Source organism: Atractosteus spatula, chromosome 3, assembly GCF_055471065.1.
Source record: "Atractosteus spatula isolate fAtrSpa1 chromosome 3, fAtrSpa1.hap1, whole genome shotgun sequence".
Lineage (NCBI taxonomy): Eukaryota > Metazoa > Chordata > Actinopteri > Semionotiformes > Lepisosteidae > Atractosteus > Atractosteus spatula.
In genome coordinates, this window is record NC_142708.1 from 26,506,667 (window position 1) to 26,532,627 (window position 25,961).

At 36.9% G+C, this 25,961-nt stretch overlaps 1 protein-coding gene across 1 annotated transcript in view; it reads right to left on the reverse strand.

Annotated features, from left to right (window-relative positions):
* Positions 1-218: 218 nt before the first annotated feature.
* ghra (growth hormone receptor a) overlaps positions 219-25,961 on the reverse strand; it is an 81,366-nt gene continuing 55,623 nt past the window's right edge. Inside the window, exons 3-9 of the mRNA XM_088910546.1 lie at positions 13,758-13,893; positions 11,733-11,899; positions 11,423-11,601; positions 10,830-10,983; positions 9,434-9,524; positions 8,219-8,288; positions 219-7,292 (exon numbers count right to left, since the gene is read on the reverse strand). Coding sequence (XP_088766672.1) covers positions 6,375-7,292; positions 8,219-8,288; positions 9,434-9,524; positions 10,830-10,983; positions 11,423-11,601; positions 11,733-11,899; positions 13,758-13,893 — 1,715 coding nt within the window. The 3' untranslated portion in view covers positions 219-6,374. The remainder of the gene's footprint in view (positions 7,293-8,218; positions 8,289-9,433; positions 9,525-10,829; positions 10,984-11,422; positions 11,602-11,732; positions 11,900-13,757; positions 13,894-25,961) is intronic.

The window sequence follows — 25,961 nt, forward strand, 5'->3', positions numbered from 1 at the left end:
TTATAAGATCAAGTGAATAATTCATTGTAAAACAGCCACTAGTATTATTCATTAAATTCCAATTAAGATTTTAAAATAGATTAAAAAAAAACATGTGCAGGCAATATGATACAACAGAATGGGGATTATTGCCCAGCAGCACGATATTTTCTTTCTACTTCAAGGTAAAAACACCCTCGATTAAAGATCAAAATCAGAGATTCAAATAAAATAGTATACATTTCAAAAACATTTTTAATTAATTTCCATATGATCATTTATATACATAACAAATACGACCCCACACAACGAAACATGTCTAAATCTTCAGAAACAGGAAAAAGCAAAAACACTTTTCTACTAGAGCACAGTCAAATACACATAAGTTTTATATCACTAACATATATTTTAAGACAATTGTATATAAAATTAAACATGCTGACTCTAAATATGTAAGAAAAACAGCAGCGTTTTAGGATTCTTATATAAGGCAAAATACTTATTTAATGTAAGTATATCCTGCTTCTTGGCAATTTGCATTACAGTTGCTTATGTTAAGGACAAAGCTAGCTGTTCTTGGCACAATGGAAATGTAACAATGTGATTTAATGTTCATCATTAACTTCTGTGCCACAATAGAAACGTGTGTGGACATATGTTCATATGATACTACTTCTGCCAAAAAAAAACACTAAAAAGAGGATAAATGCAATGTTCATCTTTGTCCGTAACATGCTGTATGTTCAAATGAGGATTTTGACAAAAACCTAAATGACATACTGTACTATAGCTTATTCATGTCTTCATAACATATAAACCTAAGTGCATATAAAATATGAACCACTAAATCAGTGATGCTTCCTGCTTCCATACATTCTAAAATGTAGTAAAATTCTTTCTCAGAGTCATTGAAGTTATCTATGCATGTCATTAAAGGTAAATTAGAAAACTATTCAATTGTTTACATGTAAACTGCAATACAATATATTAATATTACCATTTTGTAAAAAATATACATTTGATTTCGAACAATTCAGGCAGACAGCAGCATTCTGCATGCAATTACACATTATACAATACTACTCAAATTATTTTTAAATAAATTCTTATTTTAAAATTCTCAGCGGTGCAGCTATGCTTGAACGAGTGCCCTCCTCAGGGTTCAGTACTTAATGCCTTATGTCAGAAAGCTCACAATATGATTTCTCTCTTCACTCTAGGAATTCATTAGCTTATGCTTATTTAACGTTGCTTACCAGGCTTTGAAAACTAGTCCATTAGTTGTCAGGAGTATTGGCACTTACTGAGGCAGCTTGTGCTACTGCTTTTATTGCATGATCTGCACTTGCATTTGGCGTCTACATTAACATTGCATGTAACAAAAAGATCAATGAGCTGAAGATCAATGAAGCATATACAGTATGTATATAATTAACGACAAAGTCAGATATAACGAGTAGCTTTCCCCTTTACAAAAATTGCCTTCAAAGTGCATGTGCACTTTAAAAAAAACTCAGCCTTTGTTTGCTTTGCATTTCATTATATTCCCTCTTCAATAAACAGCAAATTAATTAAATTCAGAAATTGAAGGAAGCCACTTGTTATTAAAATTCTGAAGGGTGTCAAGGATAATCAATTAATCTACACATCTTTAACATTGTGAGAACTTGTGATATGTTTGTAGTAGCATGCTGTTCTATCCTTTCTTGCAACCCTTGTTACGTTCCTGTAATTAAAATGGTATATAGCGAGACAACGTGCTATGTGTGCTAAGTTATGTCTGATTTGGAGTTTGTATGTGCAAAAGGGACAAGTGTGCACAAGTAAAACTGCACAAGGTCACCCACTTTAACCCTCCTGCAGCTTGCTCAGCAAGATGGAGAAGGAATGAACTCTCAGAATGTTATTTGTAATCATTTTGCCTGTTGCAACATGAAGTCACTGGGACATTCAGTGTCCACTCATCCAAATACGGTGGGCTCCAGCAACACTCCCAACACACATGAAGCAACTTTACTTGACATAACTGTGGTCACTCCAGGTAACTACCAAATGACGGGATCAGCAGATAGTCATTTGCGATGGCTTCCAATCATTTGTAACAGTGGTTACTAACATATTTGTGTGTGTACCCATGAATTACAATGACATCAACACTCCATGTCACCAAACTGCACAAATGCAATTGTCACATCAATACAGATTCCAACCTTGTGGATTTTATTAAAGTTTGATCTTTTCTGCTTAATCGCAACAGTGTCTTATCTGGCAATTTTCAGAATGGTCGCATGAATGGTGCACATTTCATTAATCTTTACGAGTCTTATTCAATAGTAAACTTACGGCGCTGTGACCTGTGCCCAGGTTTTGAGACTTACGCTCCACCTGTTGCTACAGCAACACCTAATCAACACAATGCCTTATTTTTCCACATCTGGTACTACAAAGCAAATATCACATCAAGCTGGGATCACTGTGATACTGATTTGTTAAATCTTAATCCCATCTATCACCTGTGGAATAAAATGGAAACACGTCAGTAACTGTCAAATGGCACTGCGAATATAGCAATGACTGTGCTGAGTGAGATAAAAAGCATTTCGACAAGCCATGAGCAGTGTCTCTGCCAGTCTGTGTTGTTCCATTTGCATCCTTGTGATTGATCTAATATGGGACACAGCAGATACTGATCAGGTAAGCAGAAGCTCACAAACATCTTGTCAGATATTTGTTTACAAATGTTCAAATGGTGTTGCTATCAGAATGTGTCACTTAAAATTTACCTTGAAGACGTAGTTTTTTCGCACAATTTAAACTTCAATTTACAGTTTTTTACTATAGTTTCATTGATGCTAATATTTGTAATAAGTGTAATTTGTAAATAAAAACAATGAAAAAATATATCTATTTTCTAGATATCTATTTCTATACATCTATAGTATTTTAATTAAATTAATGGTTGGACAAGTGATGCCCTGTCATGCTCTTTTACTGGGACCTGATAACAAAATCAAAACAGCTGGAAGGCAGAGACTTGAGTGTAAAGCTGATTCACCAAAATGAGTCAAGAACTGACATTCACTAAAGCTTGTGCTACCTTAACTCACCTGACATGAGCCTGTTTTCTGACACTATGCATATTCACTCTCACAAAAAAGATTCCATTAGTACGAAAATGGAATTTAAGTAGTTTAAATTGCGCCTTGTTCCAAAGGCGCTAATAGGCACTTATCTGGCAATGTGTAATGTAAACCTAAATTCGTTTTTTTCCCTAGAAGATGGTGAGTAGACCTGTGGAAACAGTAACAAGAAGGGATAATTAGAATACTGGGAAAACCATATCTTTCTGACACAGTCACTGTGATTCAAGGAGGTGATGCATCTAAAAAAAAAACAATGTGTGTGTATGTGTAAAAAGCTGTACATTAATATTAAGCAGACAGATGAGCATGTTTTTATAACAACTGCAGCTTAAGTTCAAGAATGCCAAGATGCATTACTGTGACAATCCACAGGTCGCAGACAAATTGCGATTGACAATTAAAAACTAGAAGAAAATATAATAAGCATCTGGTGTTAAAAGAAAATGAAATCTGACCGATTTTAAACCCAGATTAAAAGTCTAACCTCAAATGGTAAATGGAAACAGAAAAAATGGGGATATAACATATAACCTATTTTTTAGATATCTGTATTTTCACATTTTGGTGCATTGCTACTGTACATTTATCAGTACATTTTACACAGTTCAGAGAACAGGTAATTGTATTCATATTTGTGAATAAAGTGTAGCACTTGACTGTCAAAAGGAGTATGCTACATGTTTTTGTTACTGCAGATGAATTGTACACTGAGGGACATATGGCATTTGTTCCATTACCCTTTTGTTATGTTTAATGCATGTAACTGTAATATAATCATTCCATTTTTTTAAAAGAAAATCGCTTTACTTTAAATCTAAATATATGGCAGAGGCACTCCTCTTAATTCTAGCTTTTTAAAAGAAATAATTTACTGCCTCTTTTTACCAATTTTCAACAAAGCTCTGATGCTTGTATTTGTGTTTACCTCAGGCTTGTGGCACTACGGCATGTTACAATCAAAAACATTTTTAGTATTTGAAATATTTTCCCTTCAGTTATCTTTAAAACCCTTTAAGGTTTTGTATGGATGTAGAAGTTCACACTTATTGGCCAAAATACAAAAGAACCACCACAATATAACATCCTATGGCCCTCCAAGAAGCAAGAAAAGCATAAAAAAAACATAGTTTGCATTCCACAAGGATACAAAGTATTGGCGATTTGGAATGGAACTGCACAAACCAGCTGTTCCACCTGATTTCAATACAATGGAGACTGGGGATTGTTCATACCAGGGAAGGTGATGGAGGTCTGTTATATGCTTTTCAAAACGGATTTGCTTCGCATTGACTGTCTTAGAAAAGTCATTCATGTGCTATAATATTTGGGCTATTCGGTGTATAACTCATAAATAAAAATATGTTTTTGCTAGTTTGTGCACAGCAATTTATGTAGATTACTTCTATTAAAGAAGTAAATAAATACTTCAGTTAAATAAGTATTTGCTTCTATTAAATAAGTTTGGAGTTTTAGGTGGAGTTCAGACTTAAAATAATCCTCCACAAAAATCATTTATATAATCTTCTGTAGATACAATATTACCACAACATAAAAGTGATTTAACTTTTTGTTTGACCAATTACCAACAGTAATTTGTGTTCTGATTCCAAATAATCATTAAAAATATCTTTAAAAAAAAGAAAGATCTTCTCTCTTTACATTTTTAGTGTGCTTCTGTCAGCCACAATGCACTATTCATTCTTGGGACATTTCGTTTCACCTTAACAAATGTGGCTTTTTCCAAAGTTTTTAATACTTGTGCAGCAGCACTGAGGTACTATGGAAAAGCTATGCTATGAACCGTCATTCAGATCCCTAGTAGATACAAGTATAGGCACCTCGCGTTCTGTAAAACCAAACATACCCTGTCTTCCCAATCTGTACCATATCCTGGTGGGACATTTCACTGAGATTTCAATGAAGAAAGCTTCCCTGATTTCTACGGATGAGCTTAGATAAGCTTATGAGATGTGTGCTGTGTTGTACATTAACAAGAAATGAAAGTTCAAAGGGACAAAGAGACAAAGGTAAAACAAATAGGGAGGTTCAAAGGACATCATGTCTTTAAGGCAATGCATTTTTATGTATGTACTGAATACGCACATTATCTACCTGACCTGCTCCTTTATGTCACAAGGCTTGACAGGAACTTTATAGTTTTGTAAAGACAAGTATGGCTTGCTAATAGGTTTAGGTTAGAGCTGTTTTAGATGATGAATACTGACATCAATATTAGACCTGACTGAGGTATGATAAAAGAAAGATGATTTTCCGGGCTATATCACAATTCCAGTTTGCCATCACAATGCTCAGTTTACACCCTAACTCAGTTTCATTAGCTTTCAAAATTTTCCATACTGTATGTCCTGTAAGCAGATAACAATATTATTTCTCCACAGCTAGTCTTACAGGTAAAAAATATATATCTGTAAAATATCTTACTGTGAACTAAATAATTTCATTTTTATAATAAAAATACATATGGTAGGATTAATGTAAGATAACATGTGTAGCCTTTTCTTCTAAGACTAGTATAGTACAAAAATACACTGAAGTCAGTTGGGGTGCTGCTTAATTCTCCACAATCAAAGTACCACTAATCTTTGCAAAAGGTGTGCGGAAAATTGTTTTATGTAACACTTGTGTGTTTTACAAGCTAACTTTATGGCAGTTCACCTCACTTGATCCCAGTATTATTAAGACACAAGAATGCACCATAGAAGCTGGCTCTTCTGAATAAATGAGCCCCATTGCACTGAAGATACAATGTATATCAAAACAAAGACTAAAGATATGCTCAATCCATCAATCTTTCAGTCCCCTGAAGATGATTTTTTGTTCATATGTAGAAGAAATGAGCCTGAAATATGAACAGAATTTACTGAATAACCTTCTTAACAAATGGGATTCTTAAGGATCTTCCCATATGATCTCATGTTATGCATATTTATATCTATCTATGCTTTTGATAGAAAGGATACATCACTGAGATTGCTAAAGGAGCAACAGCTGCAATTCCACTATGAGTTTTAAGTTATTATCAGGATAAAGCATATCCTTAAAATGAAATTTGCTTAGGCCACTTGAACGTGCTTCTACCTCAGAGGCTACGAGAACAAAAAACTAAAAGAAACAATAAAACTCCTCGGTTCCCAGCTTCTCAACAGATCAGTGTCAAAAGTTTTTTTGTCTGTACGTTGTCCTGCTGGTTGTTTTGGTATTTGGCGCGAAGGGTAGGTTTTCTGAGACAGTTCAGGGTGTGATGCTTCCCAGAAGGTCGGGGCTGAAGTATCCGACAGGCACAGGGCGTGCCCCAGTGGGCACCACAGTGGGGTTTAACAGAAGGCTCTGCTGCGAATCCACAGCCTGTACCAAGGTGTAGTCCGAGAGACAAGGCGGCGAGGCCACTGAGGAGTCTGCCGCCCCACAGGGGCCCTGCGGCTCCACCGGCTGACTCTCGGCAGATGAACAGCTCTCCTGGGCGTAGCCCTTCTCTCTGCTGCGCTCGTGTTCGTCTCGGGAAGGGATGGCGCCTATTTGTTTGGCATCAGTCTCAGAGGTGTAGGCACTGACCGGGACCATGGCAAATTGACAGTTTTTATCTTTCAGGGGGTTTTCCTTTTCTGAGGCCTTCTCTGCTTTGCACTGTTGGCCAGGTGACAGCAAGACACCCCCAGCTGGCGTAATGTCACTCACCTGGGCGTAGAAATCCATGTTAACCCAGCTCTGGTTGCTCAGCTGGGTCTGGATCACAGGGCGGCCTTCTGCCCGGCTGGCTGCCGGCAGAGCAGCTGGATGTGAGGATTCGGGGGCAGAATAATTTGAAGGGGAGAGACGCGGAACGGCAGCATGGCTTTCTGATTCGAGAAGGCCGGTGTTCTCCCCCAGGGCTTCCAGCTGAGTGAGGTTGAACGGCACAGCTTCGGTATCCGGGAGCTCTGGATCGTAACAGCTGGCGCGTCCCGAGTCGTCATCCTTGATACTCAGCGCATTGGTGGCGTTGAGCTGTGCCAGGTCCAGAAGCTTGTGAGTGCTGGAGCGCTCCATCTTCTCTCCAGGCTCGTCGATATCCAGCTCGATGAACTCCACCCACAGGTCTTCAGTGTAGAGTTCAGGCTTGTAGGTGTGGTGGTTGGTGAAGATGGAGTTCAGTTCATCCAGTTTGCCTTTCTGCGAAAGGAAAAAATACAATTCAAAGAATATTTTTAAGCAGTTCACAATAACTGTTTAAAGTGTCCTTATGACATCGAAGAAAATATTCTTTTATTTTGCAGTTTTCTTTTAAATATAATTACTTCGCCTTTTTATTACATTCCAAATTGGCAGATTTCATCACTATATATTTATATTAGAGTTGTAACATTGCTGTACTGTGTAAAACTACAGGAAAGTGTTTTATCTCAGCCAGTATCAGTTCTAGGTATGAAGGGAATTAAATCATGAAAAAACACTGCAACATTAACTTGGGTAATGATCTGAAATTCTGCCTTAGTTGCACGATTTTAACATGTGGACTTTGGACTAACAATACAACCGGTTGGTATAACATTTTTAAAAGCTTGAACAACCTCTTGTTTTTTCAGCAGTACTCAACTGTCCTTTTTTATTATAATGTCAGCCCGTGTGGTGAATTAACTTGGAACAGTGTGTCCTACTATTATAAACATTCATGTGGAATATTACTGCAGCGCCAAATTGACAAAGTAACCATGTTTGCTTGGTCCACTGACCATGTAAAGGTCTCCTATTATAGGTCTCATGTGCCAGGTCCAAACATGCTGCTAACCTGATGAGCTCATGCCACAAGGAGGTATCTCTCAATTACAAACTGATTGAGACCTAAAACAACAGGTGATTTGACATTTTGGTCAGTTAATTAGCTTAATTACTGTATGTCATTAAGATCAGAGGGCCTGAGGGTATATATGGCATTGAATTGTAAATTAAACTGCAAAACCTGGCATATGAATGCAGATTGTATATTTTTTATTAAACCAAAATTTACCAAAGCATAAATTATGTTTGTCCATTAATATGTTATTTCGCTCTTATGCCACATTCTATTTCCAGAATATAATACTAAAAATATTACGTACCTTCAGAAGCTCTGGGTCAATTCCTTTAATTTTTGGAACTGGCACAGGTGGCAGAAAAATCACCATTAGCCTTAGAAAAAGAACAGTTTCCATCAGAGGATTCACAGTGAATTTATTTTCTAGAGACAGGCAGTGTGTATCACATAATATTTGTTGACAATTATGATGGAAATGAAAACAAGCTATGTTAGAGAATAAACTGTTTACTCTTCATGACAGTTAGGTCTTATACAGTGATTTAAACCCTTAATACAAATGAACATGAACACGTAACTTATATATTTATGCCAAAATGTACTACAGATGATCAATTTCTCTTTGATGCTTAATTAAGAAGAGGTATAGACTGCAGTTTATTTAATTAGAAGTGTATAATTATTTCTTCTTTCTACACGGAAGATCAATCAACAGTACACTACTCATGTAAATGTGTTTTATTTGATTGCAATACTTTTTGTGTCTGTTTCTACATAATGTAATGAAATTACATAACTGCTGCCTAAAATGTTTGGAAAAAACAATTGGTAAAAAAGAAAGAAAAACTTGTTAAATTGCTAAATTGAAATGGGATCTCTTCCAACACTCAACACTGATCTTAAACTGCTCATTAAACTGTCAGTGTAATCATGTAATAGAGGTATCCCCAGAAAGACTAATTGAGATTGATTAAATTCTACTCCCAATACAATGGAACCAATGAAATGGAATGGAATCGTTTTCTTTCATGTTTTATTATTGTGTTGTATTTTATTGTTTTATTAATGTTGTTTAATTGGTTAGATTTTGTAGGATTTTATTGTGTTAAAATGTCTACCAATGCCTAGAAATGAAGTCCAAAACCTGATATCATCTATATCTATTAGCAATTGACACAAGTTCCTTAACACTACATAGCACTGTACAGTTTTATGCATAACTTCACTGCCATTTAGTATATGTGCCCTTAAGAAAATATTTCCATACAATGTAGAAGAACTGCAATGTTTGGCTTTATAAATCATTATATATTTTTTATATTTCTTATGAAATATTTTAAGTGAAAATGCATGGCTAATATTTGTTGACAACTGTTCAGTTTTGTTTCTAATGTGCAGATAACTCACCTTCTTTCTTTCTGACACCTTCTTTCTTTAAGAATGTATTGGTTTTATTGAGAAAAGGATCAAGGAAAGGAATTCCAGTAAAATGTAAATGTATGTAAATGTATATATTTACCTCTGCTGTTGAGAGAAAACTATGAGCATTAGTAGAATTGCCACTCCAACTGCTCCAAAGATAAAGACAAAAGCGACTGGAAATGTGGACTCTAAAACAAAAAGAAAAGATTCGTTCTAGAATGAAAAATGAAAACATCACTATGTGGTTGGTATTGTTGTCTCTTTGCCATTTTTAAGTATTTAAATGATTTGACTGAAAAAAGACAGAATGGAAACCAACCAAAAAGACGCAACTGATTTGACTAATTTGAACATTTGTTTCTCATACCTACATACTGGTAGGCTAATTACCAGGTTACTGGTAGACATAAGTCTCTCTGCTTATGTGCAAATTACTTTTAGAAAGTGGCTTTCCCTTTCTGTAGGTATTATAAACGAAATGTCCTATCCTTTCCTCGTACTTGTGGAGCCTATTATATTTATCTAAAAGTTAAATTAAAAAAATGTCGAACATATAAAATTGATTTAAAAGTACAATAAAAAAGCCTAAATTCTTGTATTCCATTTTTACAAATACCTGATAAGCATATGATCATATAAATATCACTGGGTTTTCCTGAGATATCATAAAGGGATATTTGCCATTCATTTAAAGAGAAGTTGTATAATTATCTATAGAAAACAACTTCCCTGTTAACTTTGCAGTGTTCAGCCTCTTTCTTGCTGGCTACATAGCTTCAGTCACATGCTTACAATTTGACACAGATCAACATGGCTCACCATCAGCTAAACTGACAGCTACCCAACATCCATCTACCCATACATTTTCTAATTGCTTCTTCCATTTTTCCCAGCAAGCAACAGAGACAAGGCGGGTGGCTCTCTGGGTGAGATGTCAGTTCACCGCAGGACAGACAGACACAAACACAGACACGCACACACTCACAGCAGGCCAGTTTTCCCTGGAGCTAATTAACCAGTATTTCTTTGAACTGTGTATGAAAACCCACGAAAACCCACAAGCCACACACAAGCCCCACGCAGATAGCACGCTAACATGGGTAGAACATAGCCCCGCGCATACAGCATGCTAACATGGGGAGAACATACAAGTCCCACGCAGATAGCACGCTAATTACGCTATTAATTAAACCCGAGGACCCAGTGCTGTGATGTACAGTAGCAATGCTAACCACTGTGCCACCATAATGCCCCATAACCAACATTTTTAAGGAGTAACAGGCAAAACTAGGTGCACAGAGACATGCGCATGGATTGTCAACAAAAAATCAGCTTTTGTTTCACTGTTGAAGTGGACAACTAAACTGACCTACCCTTCACACTGGCAAAAGGCACAGGTTACCTGGGTCTTAAAGAAAACTCCTTATCACCAGCTATCTGCAAATTTGTACGGCCATTTTTGTCCCATAATGTATTCAGCCATGCAGTCTTACCTTTTGTAGGTATCTGAGGAATGTACACAGTTATAGGATCACTGAATTCACCAAAGTTGTCAAATGCTGGCATTCTACACCTCACTCTGACCTCATACTCTGTGTTGGTCTTCAACCCATAAATAGACTGGTAAGTGTGCTTTTCAATATCCATCTGTGAATAAAGGGAATGAACATAAAGAGTACATTTTAATGTCACAGGTAAACCACTCAGCTATTTAACATTTTTTTTTACTTTATTTCAACATTAAATTTAAGGGTATGCCTCCCTCATATTGTATGCTTTTGGGCTCTTTAACAGTACATTTTAGGTGAAAAAATCTAACTATATATAGTATATAGACTGCTTATGGTCGTGTTCATCCACATCTATTTCCTAGACAAACTGCTGGCGTAAGTGTGTATGTGTTTGACATTTGACATTTTATAATCTTGAATCTCTTTTTACTTGTGAAGCAGTTTACATTTAAACCCATTATTTCACATGGACAATCAAGGGTCACTACAGTTTCAGTTTCAGATTAACACATATAAGTACATGTACTGTACATGTGCTTGCATTACAAACTGTAGTTGCAATGGCCTGGACCTACCACTATCCATTCAGAAACATTGACGACTCTGTACTGAGCCTCATAGACAAGGCTCATCCAGCCACTCTTCACATCTGCTGAAGGAGGAGACTCCCATCGTATGAGGATGTCAAAGTGCTGCCCTGTGCGGCTCACGTTCAGTAATGTCCAGTTCAGGCCGATGGGTGGGTCGGGGTACACTGAAGAACAGAGGAGGATGAAGCAATGAGATTCTTTCATAGTTCCGAAAACTACCACCATTACACCTGCGGAACAGGCAGGAGACTGGAGCTGACGATAGGATTTATCAGTCTCGCTCATTGTAATTTACCTATGTCTTCAACCGTGAAACATTGCTCATCATATGTGACATCCTGGGTGCGTGACCTGAGCTGTATGCAGTATGAGGTCCAAATTGACGTGTAGTTTTTATCGAAGTAACATTCATTTTCTGAAGAGGAGCTGTAGTCTGGGCACTCCTTCCACTCTTTCCACTCTCTGAGACAAAAAAAATAGATTACCCATGCAGAAAACTTACTTTACAATAGAAAATATAGTTCAAGTAGATAGCTGTGTCAGCATGTGTAGGCTGCAAAGGAACAAGTTAAAGGTTTATTCCATGCTGTAAAGAGAAGAAAAGGTGAAGGCTCCACAGCCGAAATGTTGTGTTTCTTTTCTTCTCTTTATAGCATGGAATAGAAAATATACTGTATATGTGAAACTAAAAGAATACAGTTTTAAACCGTTAATTTTTATACAGCATGTTCAATTAGGGAGCTGCGTCAGCATGTGTAGGCTGCAAACGAATAGTTAAAGGTTCATTCCACGCTGAAAGGTAAAGAAAAAAACACAACGTCTTGGCTGTGGAACCTTCTTCACAGTGAGGGAGAGAAAGTAGCAAATAAATAAGGCATTGGACAACAAAAGATGGAGTAGGTAAGAAAGGGCGTGGAGCAGTGAGCAAATGGGCTTAAAGCAGGTGAGAATGAGTGTCCAAACTAAGGGAGAACAGGAGGAGAGGTGTGGAAAGCTGAAACCTGCAAATGAATTGAGGGGATTTAGAAGGAGATGAGTCTGTCATTGAGAGAAGGGGGAGGTGTGATTCAAGTTCAAGGAATCTGGTTTCACATTTCTTTCTGTGATAGGAGTTGTGAAACCTCTGTGTGAGAACACAGAGAGATCAGAAAGATCGTGGTCATTAGAGGTCAAATGGGGAACTAGCAGTCTGGAGAGAACTCCGATCCTCACAGCTCTGACATGTTCTCTGAAATGGTCTGATAGTGTTTTCCTGTCCCACCATTGTAAATTGCTGGGCATTTTCTGCAAGAGATGCAGTGAATGCGGTTTCTGGAAATACATGATGTCATCTGCGTGACACAGAATTGTCCAGAGGGGGTGTGAATGTGTGCTGTATTGGATATGATGCGGTGGATTCTGTTGCAGGGGAAAGTGCCTGGTGTGGATGGTTGCTGTGGGTGGTTAAGTGAGCTGTGAACAAGAAGGTTGCGCAGATTAGGTGGTCGGTGACATGAGACGATATAATTAACCTTTCAACTTGCAATGAATCTTTACCTGTTCCTTTCCAGTTCATTTTTACAAAGAATTATTATTAAGGATTAAATAAAGTAATATTTTATAAGAGGATTCATTAAATGACAATTATCAGATGTTACTGAAATGTCTAGAAGGGTTAAAGAAATCCTCAGAGACATGAGGTGTGGTTATGTACAGTAGATAATTGTTGTGGAAAGAGATACATTTTATTCCAGTATGAATCTCTACAAATGAGCATTAAAAACACTGCGGCTATGGGCTTCCAAAGTGGTCCTATCTGGCTGTACTGAGAATAAACTGTGAATACAATTTCACGACACTTAACTATTTTCTTGAATTTGATTTCCCTCCAAACTGTAAACTAGAAGCAATGGAATAAAAAATGGATACAACATAAAAATACTTGAACTAACTGAATATAAAACATGTTACCAAATAAATAACATTGCTATCAGTTTTTTAACCACTCTTCAAAAACAATCAGAAACAAACCAGGCCTGTCAATGTCCTTAGCAATAACTACTGTACATCACAGACAAATTGAAACTTACTCACACAAGCCAAAGAACAAGACTAGAACACTTCAATATCATTTCTTTAGCAAAGCTTCTGTCAGGCCACGTTCAGATATAGAGGATTAAAAACTTAAAACACTTTTCACTGTGGTATATTTCTTAAACCTATTTCAGCTATTAAACAATTTCTGTCTGTGATAGAAGGATTATCATTTGGATCCATTCAGTCCCACTTGCTTGACAGTGCTCCCTTCCACTACAGCTACTGCTTCTCCCATGTCTCTTACTTGTCTCGCTTCTGGAAGAAGACCCTCAGAGTGCCGGGCTCGGTCAGGTTCTGATAGCTCCCTGGGCTCCACCAGCATCTGAACGTCTCCTGTTCTCGGGACCGGCAGCCAGTGAAGTGAGGGCCTCTGGCTGGAACTGTAATAAAGGTGCAATATGGTTACCTCATTACAGAATGTAAATTGTTACCCTGATTTATCTTCATATAACAGTAGAACACATAATGTAGACAGCACATCTCACAGTCCTTGGAAACTGAAAGACACTTGTCCCTAACATAATAAGCCACTACTTCCTTCAAAAACATCGATGTGAGTTTCCAACCAGTCATCCATTTATTTTCTAACCGCTTTATGCACTTCAGGGTCACGGGGGAGTCGTAACCTATCCCGGCAACCAATGGGCACATGGATACACCTTGGATAGGACCTCTGTTCATCGCAGGGCACAGACAGACACAAACATGCAGAAACTCACAACAGCATTTTCCCCAATATACAATTAACCATCAAATATGCGTTTTGTCTGTGGAAGGAAACCAGGGCACCGAGAGGAAACCCATGCATCCCACCCACAGAGAGAACATGAAAACTCCATGCAGATAGCACCCCTCAGGAATTGAACCCAGGGCCACCATGCCGCCCCTAGGCGAGTTTAAATAACATGAACCCAATCATCCATATTATCAACCTAGCCTAGTCCTTGGCTTTTGAAACCACAGCACTTGGTAAAACCCACATTACCATGGGAGAACACGCAAACTCCACACAGAATGTGCCTTGGTTGAAAATCAATGCCAAAGCCCATGTGTTTTTAGCTGTTGTGCTAATCACCACACTTCCCACAGTAGTGGGAACAATAGTAGCAGGAAACTAATACTACCAAACAACAACAATAATAATAAAAATAATAAGTGACACTTGGCAAATACTCATTGCAGGTTGCCCCACTACAAGGCAATTCTTCTGAAGAAGTAAGAAATTGTTTCACTTCTTAAGTTAAGGGGTAGGTTAGGTACAGTAGGTCATCTTGTGCAAGTCCACAACTTAGCCAAGTTACTCTTATAATTTATGATCAACTGGCAACTGAGATGTTGAAAAGGGCTTTTCAATTTAAAAGCAAATTTACTTAGTCCATTAATTATCTCAGGCTTCCCTTATAGCTTTGATATACGCAAGATTCCTAAGTGTATTTGTTCGAAATATCTCACAGCAGCCTTGTATTGTCATGAGAGCCTGAAGGCTTATTAATGTTATCACAAGCAAATAAGAAATTTCTCTGTTCTATTAAAAGACCTAGCAGTGATGCAGAGTGAACGTGAAGAGTTACTCCAGAGTTTGTTATTTAAAGGGCCTTGCATGTGGTTCAATGTACACTGTGTCACTTCATAAATGCTTACTGTAACTGAACCCAGAGACGAACCATCTGCTGAGTGTTTTCAGACATGACAGTATTTCCCAGAAGTGCAGTCAGAGCTGTAGTGGTTTCAGATATATAACCTCTTTCAGACTTCTGTTCTGTTTTTGCTGCAAGTATTGGGGAACATCTTTATTTTATTTAAGCCTATTTCTAGATTTAGTGAAACATGCAGTGACCTGCACTATCTATTCGTTTTAAGAATCTATTATACTGAGAGAATGAGAACGTGATCTGTCCGAATGGTACAAGCAGTGAGAAGAAAGTAGGTAAAAAAAAATACCATAATTGTGCTGGCTCAGGCCAGAGACATGCTAAAAACATGCAAACCTGTCATCTACAATGATATGTTACTATTTACCACACAAATCTCCTAATCTTTGCCTAATATAAGTGTCAGTACCCACAGACCATTAGAAAAACTAACTAAGATGGCCAGGAAATAACAATCATCCTATCACTCTTCTTGGCTCACCAAAGACTCAGAAAATCTGAGAAACACCTGTTAACACTTAACTTGAGACAATTTAGCTGCCAGAGAGTCTATGTTTTGGGGTTTTAGGTATTTATTTTGAAAAATAATTCTAACAGACATGATTATATCACATTCAAGAACAATTTATATCACAAAACAAATAACAGTTTCAGTGTTAGCCCACAAATACACACAAACAATTCCTCTGTCCAGCCACAACAGCTAATAGTTGGTTATCCACACATGGTAGGCCTTAGCATAAAAAATATCTAAGAATATAAACAACCTGTGTACTGTATGTAGTAGTCTCTTTATTTCACTGCACAGAATCTATATCTTGTCTTGTTGTAGAACACTGGCTAAGAGAATCTTGATGTAGGAAATGTAACCACAGAATATTTCAACCACAGGTGGACAGATGAGGTTAAAAAATATTCAGCAATCTCCATCCATGCCAGGAATCAGTGACTGTTGGTTAGCAAAACAATTGCTTTGTTGTCTGTAAAAGCATATCACGAATTACTGTCTTTTTACGACAAAAACCCAGTTAGCTTAAAGTACAGACTTTGTCAGAACTACATCAAACTCTAGTTAAAGAATTACTGTTTCTGCTTATCTATGTTGCACATTTGCTTGTGTCAGCTAAATTCATTTACCCAACTGGACAGCCAGCAATCAATAAATTTTGCTGTTTAGCTTGTCTAAAAACTTAGATCGATGGCAACCTTTAAACTTTATTAATTCAGCAATCAGCTCCATTATAAAAACAAGCATGATACGATGCCCTCCAAAAGTACTGGGGCAGCAGAGTCAAAACTATTATTCTTGCTTCACAGTAAAGCAATTTGTATTTGCGATTCTGAGTTTAATATGAATTTTAATTACATTGGAATAAACATTTTATTGTTATTTATATTGAACATGTTTTATACCAAAATGTTTATAAAAATTGATACCCAATAGTTTGGGGGATTCTGTGCATACATTTTATCATATTAGAACAAAAACACATGTTGTGTTCAACCTAATTATTTCACATGGCCATTACTTTAATTTTGTCAATACTTATTCACAATATTTGTATTTAACTTATTTAATTGTGCGAGGTGCTTCTGAATTCACTTGTGTCAGTACGGCAGCTGTTTGAGTTGTTTGTTCTCTTCATACTGATTCAGAGGAGGCATGGAGGTAGGGGCAGACATGTTTTTAAGAAGGGCTGGAATGTGTGGAATGTGATGGGGTGGATATGTGAAAGTGGATGTAATGTTTTGAACTGATGGTACCCACTTCAATATGTCCATTTATTTTGAAAAAAAGATCTTTAGAAAAGTATTTTTGCTGATAATATTAGGGTGTACACAACGGTGCAGTGGTTAACATTGCTGCTTCACAGTGCTGAGACCCTGGGTTCAATTCCTAACCTGGGGTTCTATCTGCGTGGAGTTTGTATGTTCTCCACATGTTTGTGTGGGTTTTCTCCCACAGTCCAAAGACAAACTGGCATGTTAATTGGTTTCTGGGAAAACTTGTCCTGGTATGAGTGTGTGCAAGATATCCAAGACAGGCTATGACTACCTGTATTGGATAACAGTTAGAAAAAGGATGGATGGGTGAATTATAAACCTGAATGTCAAAGATATACCCAATTATGCAACATTAAAACATTACAACACTACTGTATATAATGAGCACAGAGCCCAACAGTTAGGTCTATAGATGTTCTTAAACTAACCTTCTTATTATCATGTACAGGTCTAATGATACTCATTAAAACAACTTACATAATTGAACGGACTGTTAAAAAATCACACAAGAAATGGAGCTCCAAGGTTGATACTGTAGTTCTTGTTCTACAATTGAAACAAGATGGGTATCTTTGGTTGGGCTCTCTTTCAAGTTATTAGCTACTGTATACTACCTCCCTAGAAAGCAGGAGCACACTCAGTCACTTAGCAACTTATGGAGGGTCGTACTAGTTATGAATCAATTACAAGAATTATTTTACAGTCCCATAAAACTGTAGTAGGCCCGTAACAGAATAAAACTTGTAAGTGCCCTAATTGCAAATTCGGAATCCTAGATTAAAACAATACTTTTACCTAGTGTTCCTTTTAAAGGGGCTGAGATGGCCAACAGATTGAACTGCATCTTAAATATTCAAAAAGGGGAGACTCTGCAATTTAGTAGATTTTGTATTAAATTATGTTTACTTTTAATATGATTTTTGTACCATGCACTGCTTTTCTCAAAGGCTGCAGTGAATATTATAACCACTGCATAGCTGATTCCTGCAGACATTTATTTATTTCCAGAAATGGATATCCATCATTTTATAGTTCAAATGAGGTTTGTACATCTAAAGCTACTTGAATGAAATATCCATCCATCTTCTAACTGCTGCCCCTAATTCAGGGTCTTGGGGGAGCCGGAGCCAATTCTGGCAAGCCTGACTGAAACAGCTGTAGCTATATACTACCAAATACTTACCCACCACTGCAAATTAATGTTAACATTTTTGAGCTATCACAGAAAACAAATTTAAAAGAGAAAAATGGTGAATTGGAGTATGTTATACTGTCTCGGTCTCATTTCTTATGGTACGTTTTGTATGACACCATTTACACTTTGTGGCACATGTTTTCAGAAACTATTTTCTCTTTAGTTATCAAGAGCAATGGTCTTGATTTTGTAAACTTCTTTCGTAAATCATTGTAAACCACTACACATAAACACATAAGCAAACAAAATTACACGTTAACATATCATTTACTCAGGCAGCACAGTGGCACAGTAGTTAGTATTTCTGCTTCACAGCGCTGGAGTTCTGGGTGCCATTTGGACTTGGGGTGCTGTCTGTATGGAGTTTGTATGTTCTCTCTATGTACGTGTGGGATTCCTACAGACGCTCTGGTTTTCTCCCACAATCCAAGGACATATTAGTAAGATAACAGGCTTCTGGGAAAACTGGTCCTGGAGTGGCTGTGTGCTTATCTGTGTGTGCCCTGTAATGGACTGCCATCCATTCATACATTTTCAACCGGATGCATGTCATTTGCCCCAATGAAATTTGGCCATGAAATAAAATGTGCACACAAAATTCTGCATTATGCTCACAATAGAGTACTAATGAAAAACTAAGTTTAATAAATTCACACTGTCTCTTACAAGTGAATCGTATTCACAATCTTTTTCTCTTGGTCCACCTGATTCAGCACAAACACAATGTTTTTTCGCTCCTGCAGTGGAAATTCAAACAAACGCATGTGACTGTGCTAATGTTTGCTTAATGTCTGCCCAGGGTACAATAGATCCCAGGGCACTTGGTTACTTGGAAACATGCCTAGGAGTAAAGGTCTCTATTTGCTATCTATCCAAAATTTGTAGACGGTTTTAAGCACTTGACAAACATTTAAAAGTGACAAAAATCAGAAAATGTTTTTTTTTAAAAACAAAGTGAGATGTCAGAAACCTTTGGAAATGACCCCTTTTCTATTGCACAAGCTATGTGGCGCAAGTCTCCAGAGCTAAAACAACAGAACAGATCACAATGTTGGGAGCTCTTTATTTTACAAAGTTCATTTGGCCAGAAAAAGACTGTCCCCTGCTGCTTCTCTTTCCAACGGAAATTCTTGCTTCTGAGCCAACTAGGCAAGCATCTACCTATAGGATTATGACACAGAGAAGGGACTACATCTTACTGAGCTTCTTACTGTATGTGGTAGAGTTTAGCACATACTGGTAAGTGCAAACTATAGGGGCAGTTATTTGTATTAAGAGAAAAGCACCCTTGGAAATTCAATAGCTTTTGTAATAAATTTGCACCATATTATTTAATGCAAAATGTATTTGTTTAAATCATAATTGTATTATTTGAAAAAACAAAAAACTCAGCAGAATTAATTTCAGTAATAAATATTTATGTGCTTAAATTATGTTAAAATTCTTCCTGACCTGTAACATGTAATTCTTGTACTTCAGTTACTGTATGTATATAGGGATAGTAATTAGGAGAACAAAAAAAATTAAATTTCAAATGTATTTTCTCCAGGAAGGAATTTGTTTCTATAAAACCTAATTTTAAATCTCCATCTATTCATCATTCATCTCATACCAGCATGGGAAGAATAAAGGACTGACTTCCTTTTAAAAGTAGTCTCAAAGTGCCCACAGGCGACCAGGTGTCAGCTGGAGTAATGACACAGTTCTCACTGAAAACATTCTAATTCTAATGTTTCAGGGAGTCCTTGAACATTTAGCAATAACTTTCAAAGTTACACTTGTGGAGCCAAAGGTTTTGAGAATCTTCCTTCTGTCTCGTTCACTTCACTTATTTTCCTGGAAATTTCAAAATAAATAAAAAGATAAATATCATTTCAGTTTCAGGTAACTCGTATGGCTCATAACTGAAGACTTCAAGAATGTGTTCTATAACTAACTGTACATTTCAAAATAAGAACAAAATTAAATTCACTCCAAGGAAACCAAACCAAACAAACCGAAATGTGTAGCCTTGTGTGGTCTCTGAGCAGCCTGTCAGATCTTAGAAGAACACTAGGCCTGGTCAGTTACAGGGATGGGAGATCTCTGTAGAAAACCAGACTGCTGCTGTAAGTAGCGTTGGAAAACCAGCAGGTGGTGATCTTCTCTTTGGAACAGAATTCCCAACCTTTTGAACCAGTGTGGTGACAGGGAACAGTTTGCCACTAGACTGAGATCCTTACTACTTTGTCATTAACGATTCCATGACACTGTTCATAAGAGTGTTAAACCTGGTGTCCTGTCTAAACTCTTCGCTGGGTATGCACATCTGGCCTGACTAAAGTTAATTCAATTAGTGAAGCAGTTTCTCAGTTTTATACATGATCTTTTTCTGAAGCACAGAACGACTGCCACGTGTCACCCAAATGGTCACTGCACCACAATGCTGAAGGAAGTGGACTCCGCTCCTATACAGTATGTGAAGCTTTCAGATCCTCTGAGATGAATACTGCTATACTAATGCAAACAATTATTATGATATCATTCTTCATGATAATGCTGGTGTTCGTGCTTGCAAAGCTACTGAAGATTATTAAATTAATCACATATTTAAGAAAAATTAGCAAACATAATACATTTCTTCACTAATGGTTGTGCATTTCAACAAAATAAAGCAAGTTCACAAATTCTATATATCTGAACAGGGTTTACAGAAACAATTGAAAAGGATGGTCCCCATTACATTCACTAGTTATTACTGTATGTAATATAACCCCTAGTGCAAGGAGCACAGGTCCCCTTACTTCTGCTAAATAGGGGTCTTGTGGTGGGAAAATGTTTTATAGCCACGTCTTTCTACTGCAGATACCTCAAGAAACCTTTAAACAGAACTTTAAAGAAAAGCTGAAATATTTAGAATACCCTTGAGGAAAACATGGGTGAAAATATGATTGCACAGGCATTGAAAATGGAATAAATATTTATCAATCTTTTCAGTGTAAAGTCAAAAGGTCCCTCAAGAGATTAAATGGCAGCATGTTGTAAAGTCACTGCAATTATAATTCCATAAATTCACCACTGTTAGTGACAGAAGCAACACCAGATTATCCTTGGCAGATAGTTTTTAGGATTATTCTGAGATATTGTTAAGATTAAGATGACGGTTCATTAAAAAGCGATTGATTGAGTGCCTATTGTCCTGCACTCAGATCTCTCTTGAGTCATTTCTGACAAAAACCACTGATTCACATTCAAATAACTCATACTTAAAATTTAATCAAACAACAGGCCTAATAAAGATCAGACCAATACAAACCTAACCAACCTATCCCAGAGAGAGAAAATTTAAAGAAAAAAGGACATTCAAGTCCATTTGCATGCCATACTGGTACTGTACTTCATTAGTGCTCCCAGTGAAATTACAATACGAACTATGGGCAGGATACTACAATTCCATGAGTATAACTTAATCTGAGAGTAAGAATTTATACAATTAGACTGGAAGAAAGACATAACCAGTCTCCAGAGCAGACTGTTACAGCTACAATGAAATAACTACTCCGCGGTCAGTCTGAATTTAGGTTTGGAATTGGAAACACTAAATCAGAAAGGATTGGAGAGACTGTTAGTCAAGCTTGACTTGATGCAGATAAACAACTAAAAACAGATAATTTCAGGATTTGTTTTATGTAATTAGGGAAAATGTAATTACAATGTATATGTTTATGTAACATTATAGTTTATATATCAAAGACAGACACTATAGAAGAAGCCAAAAATCCTTATGAATCAATTCCAATCAATGAATGCCACCCGGACAAGAGTACTTTTGTATATATTTCAAAAGCTTAGTATTGCTTTCATAACAACTCAGTTTAAAAAATGAGTAGTATAAAAGTATTATATTTTTATCTTGTAGCCAGTGAAACTGAATGTGGAATGTGTTCGGGCACTGCCTGTGTGAAATTTGAAGTTGGGCATGGGACAGATACTATACTTTTCTGTCATCCTGTGACATGAAATAAGCAAAACAGACAACCTGCTTTAACACAAGTATCTTTGAATTGTATTTCCATAGAAAAATGGACTTGTTGTAAGATCTGAAAAGCACTACTAACTACTCTGCTAGAAGGTATTTTTTCTCTTTATTTTAAATAACGTAGCTAGTTACTGTATTTGTTTCTTGTTTTTAGGCCAAAATTACTTTTACTGTATCCATAGTGAACAATAAAATTATGCTGCAATTTAGTTTTCAATAGTAAAAACAACTATGAGAATACAGTGGCAAATTTAATATAACTTGAAATGCAAATTAGTTATAAAATTTGGGAATCCAAGATTAATAATTAAAGCTGTTTTTTTCATAATATGCTTTTTCTGAAGATTTCCGTGTGAAAAATACATTTAAAATACAAATGCAAGGTAAAAATAATATCTCATTGCATGCTATAAAGATCTCCACATGAGTCCTACTACGTACTACATAACTCACCAAAAGAGTACCTACTCAAGTGTGCTGGAATCATAAAATCCTAAACTGTTGAAAAGACCATCTACTACACTATAGACAGAATTAAAAAATCTCACAGCTCTATCATAAATAAGCGCTTACAATGAGGTGTAACATGATAAGTCTTGAACTACTTGGAAGGCAGCCAAAATGCTGACATTCTGTCAAGATTTTGTTTCCAAATTTCACTTAACAACAAGGGACACATAACCATGCTTAAGTTAACACCAGCTGTAAATTGTTAGTGCAAAGAGTTCCCTTGATACTGATGCATTAAGGAAGTGTGACAAGAGAATGAAATGACCATCAACAGCAGAATGACACAGAATGAGAAATAATCTGGACAGTAATGTAAAAGGCTGGTCTGATTTACAGGCAAGATACTGGGCAGAAAAAAAAATATTTATTAAAGGCTTACAATCTATCTTGTTAAAAATCCATCCAATTTCTTACCTCTTTATCTAATATAGGGTTGCAGGGTTGCCAGAGCCTAAACCTACAAGCAATGGATACAAGGTATCGTGTTGAAAATAAGCAGAATAATTTTAATGGTAAAAAATAATAGGCTTCAAAAATACTAATATAAAAATTAATCCAATTTCAATGATAAAAAACAAGTTACGTTTGACAAACAGCTAAAATCCCATTTTGCAGGATCTGCACATATTTTTCTTATGCTTCGAACTCACTAGGATCCACACTGCAGTAAAATTATCGAGGGCTTATCCCTGACACAGTTCATAGCAGCCTCAAAATAATGCCTTTAAAGCCTCAAAGCTGCACACACATAAGCAAACCACAACACAACCTAAAACATATACAGTAGGTCTATATATAAAGGTAATTGGAAAAATAAATTCTGCTGTTCTTAACATATGATAAATAATGCACAAGCCCTGTATTAAACTAATTAGGAAGTGCTAAATTAACATTTTGCTAAATACTTTCAGAGGTAAGAAACCTTTCAAACCTGTTCAGAATGCTTCCGCGGTGACCTATATCTTATGCTCTTAATCCATTACTGCCACTTACTTGTTCAAAGAATTCTAATCAGTTAATAAAGGAAAGCATACCTTTTCTAAACCAATGCTGACTATTCCATTGTAAGAAATTCTACTGCCATACAGATATTATAATTAAGTTCTAATTATTGTTTCCCTGACCTTACACGTAATATAATTCAGACTTAGTCTATACAGTAATTACTTGGTTCTGTTTTATTTCTCAGTTTTAGTCCCCTTTTTATGGATGGGCGCTACATTAGTAATCCATCCATGTTCTAAATGTTTTATCTAATTCAGGGGAACCAGAGCCTATCCCAGCAGGCAATGGTTGCAAGGCAGGATACAGCATGGATAGAACGCCAGTCCTTCGCAGGGCATAGACACAGATACACAGACACTAGGATCAATTTTCCTGGAAGGCAAATAACCTACCAGTATGTCTTTGGGCTATGGGAGGAAACTGGAGTATCTGGAGAAAACCCATACAAACACAGGCAGAACATATAAACTTCACGCAGACAGCACCACAAGAACTGACCCAAGGCCCCAGAGCTGTGAGGCAGCAATGCTAACCAGTATGCTATCCGGCTGCCCTACATGAAAGATTTCCACTCAAATATTATTTAACGTGCCTTAAGTAACTGTTGGAACTCTGAAAGTGATAGGAGGTGGGTCTGAAGAATACTGATGTACAGTAACCGATGACCTTTAATAAAAAGATGGTTCATTTTCCACAATATCCAATGACATCCCACTCCACGACACTGGTATCTGTCTCTTCCCTGCAAAACAGAGGGGTGGAATTCTTCACCTGCCTTCCTCCCTGCCCGTAGAGCCTGTTCAGCTGAATTGCTGACATCGGGATTGGAAAACATTACCATTCTCCTTAACTCCACAGGATATTGATGCATTTCTGCAGCCCAGAAAAAAATGTGCTTCACATATGACACCATCAATAAAGTCTTTTTTCCTAGTTACGTGTCTTTTGTAGCCAAACATGTGCAGCATTTGACAAACTATATCTTCAATCCTGCCTGCTGGTTCTGCAACATCTGACAGGCTCTGAATAGGTTCTTTTGAAATGTGCTCTATCAGTGCCCTTTTGCTGTATGGTATAATGCTTAATCAGTATCTAGTCTACTACTTGTCAGATGTAATACCATAGGTGATCGTGTTATTTGCACACCTGTTTGACACACCCAAGAGCTGGTACAATGACTCTGTTGCTCCAGCCACATTCTTAATGACCTGCTACACAACCTCTGGCATAGGACACAGACATCAGATGTGGGCGCAGACATCAATCGTGCGTGGCATTGTGATCCTGAATCAAAATGCAAGTTTGCATTTATAATCCTAGACACACGAGCCAGTATGGGCAATGGGCAGTTTTATTACTTTCTTCTTCTTGTTTTTTTTAGTCTACAAGGAAATGTAACTCACCAATCCACATACATGGCACTGAGAATTAATAGAAGTGAAATATGTCATAGCCGATTAATATATAATTTATTACAGAGATATACATCACTACAAATCCACAATCCAATACAACCATTCATTGTCTGGCATTTTGAGCTCTTGCAGCTTTCACCTCATCTAAAAAGTCTTTGACCGCATTGCAAGGATATATTACAAGTCATACAAACCAATAAAAATGTATATAAAACAGAGAATAAAAGGAAAAGGAAGGGGTCCTGAGGTTTCTTTAAACAGATTTATAATAATATCCTCTTGTGTAAGCAGGAGAGAGAATTGTTTCTTATCTCCCTGTGGAGAAAGCTTGGAACCAAGCCAGTTGAAACAGTGAACTGAAGTGCAGCCTTCTAATTCAATTTTTCATTCTATCTGTCATTTCTAAGATATTTTTTATCACAGAGTTGCATTGTTATCACTACATGCATACACAAAAGACTTGAAAATGCTAAATTCACTCAGTTAAACATTTTTTTTCTAAACAATTTGAAATTAAAAAGAAGCCTTGCTATAGATCATTGTTCCAACGAAGGACATGAAGAACTTAATCCTTACTCCTGTGTCGCCAAAAAGTCAGTACCAAGGTAAAGTGTTGATCAGTTGCTACACGTATCCAGCCTTTTATTAACTAGGCCTAGCATGTGCATGTTAAGTAACAATATGTTGCCGACAGCATTAGAAAGCAGAATCACTCTATGTATGCAAAGATACCAAAATAGGTATACTGTACATATGCACAGAACCTAAAAATCCGAGCCGAGTTCTAAAAGCAATGCTATTTTTACACCCTGCCAAGAATGTGTATACTGGATCTTAAAATCTTGGCATCCCTTCGTATTTCTGGATT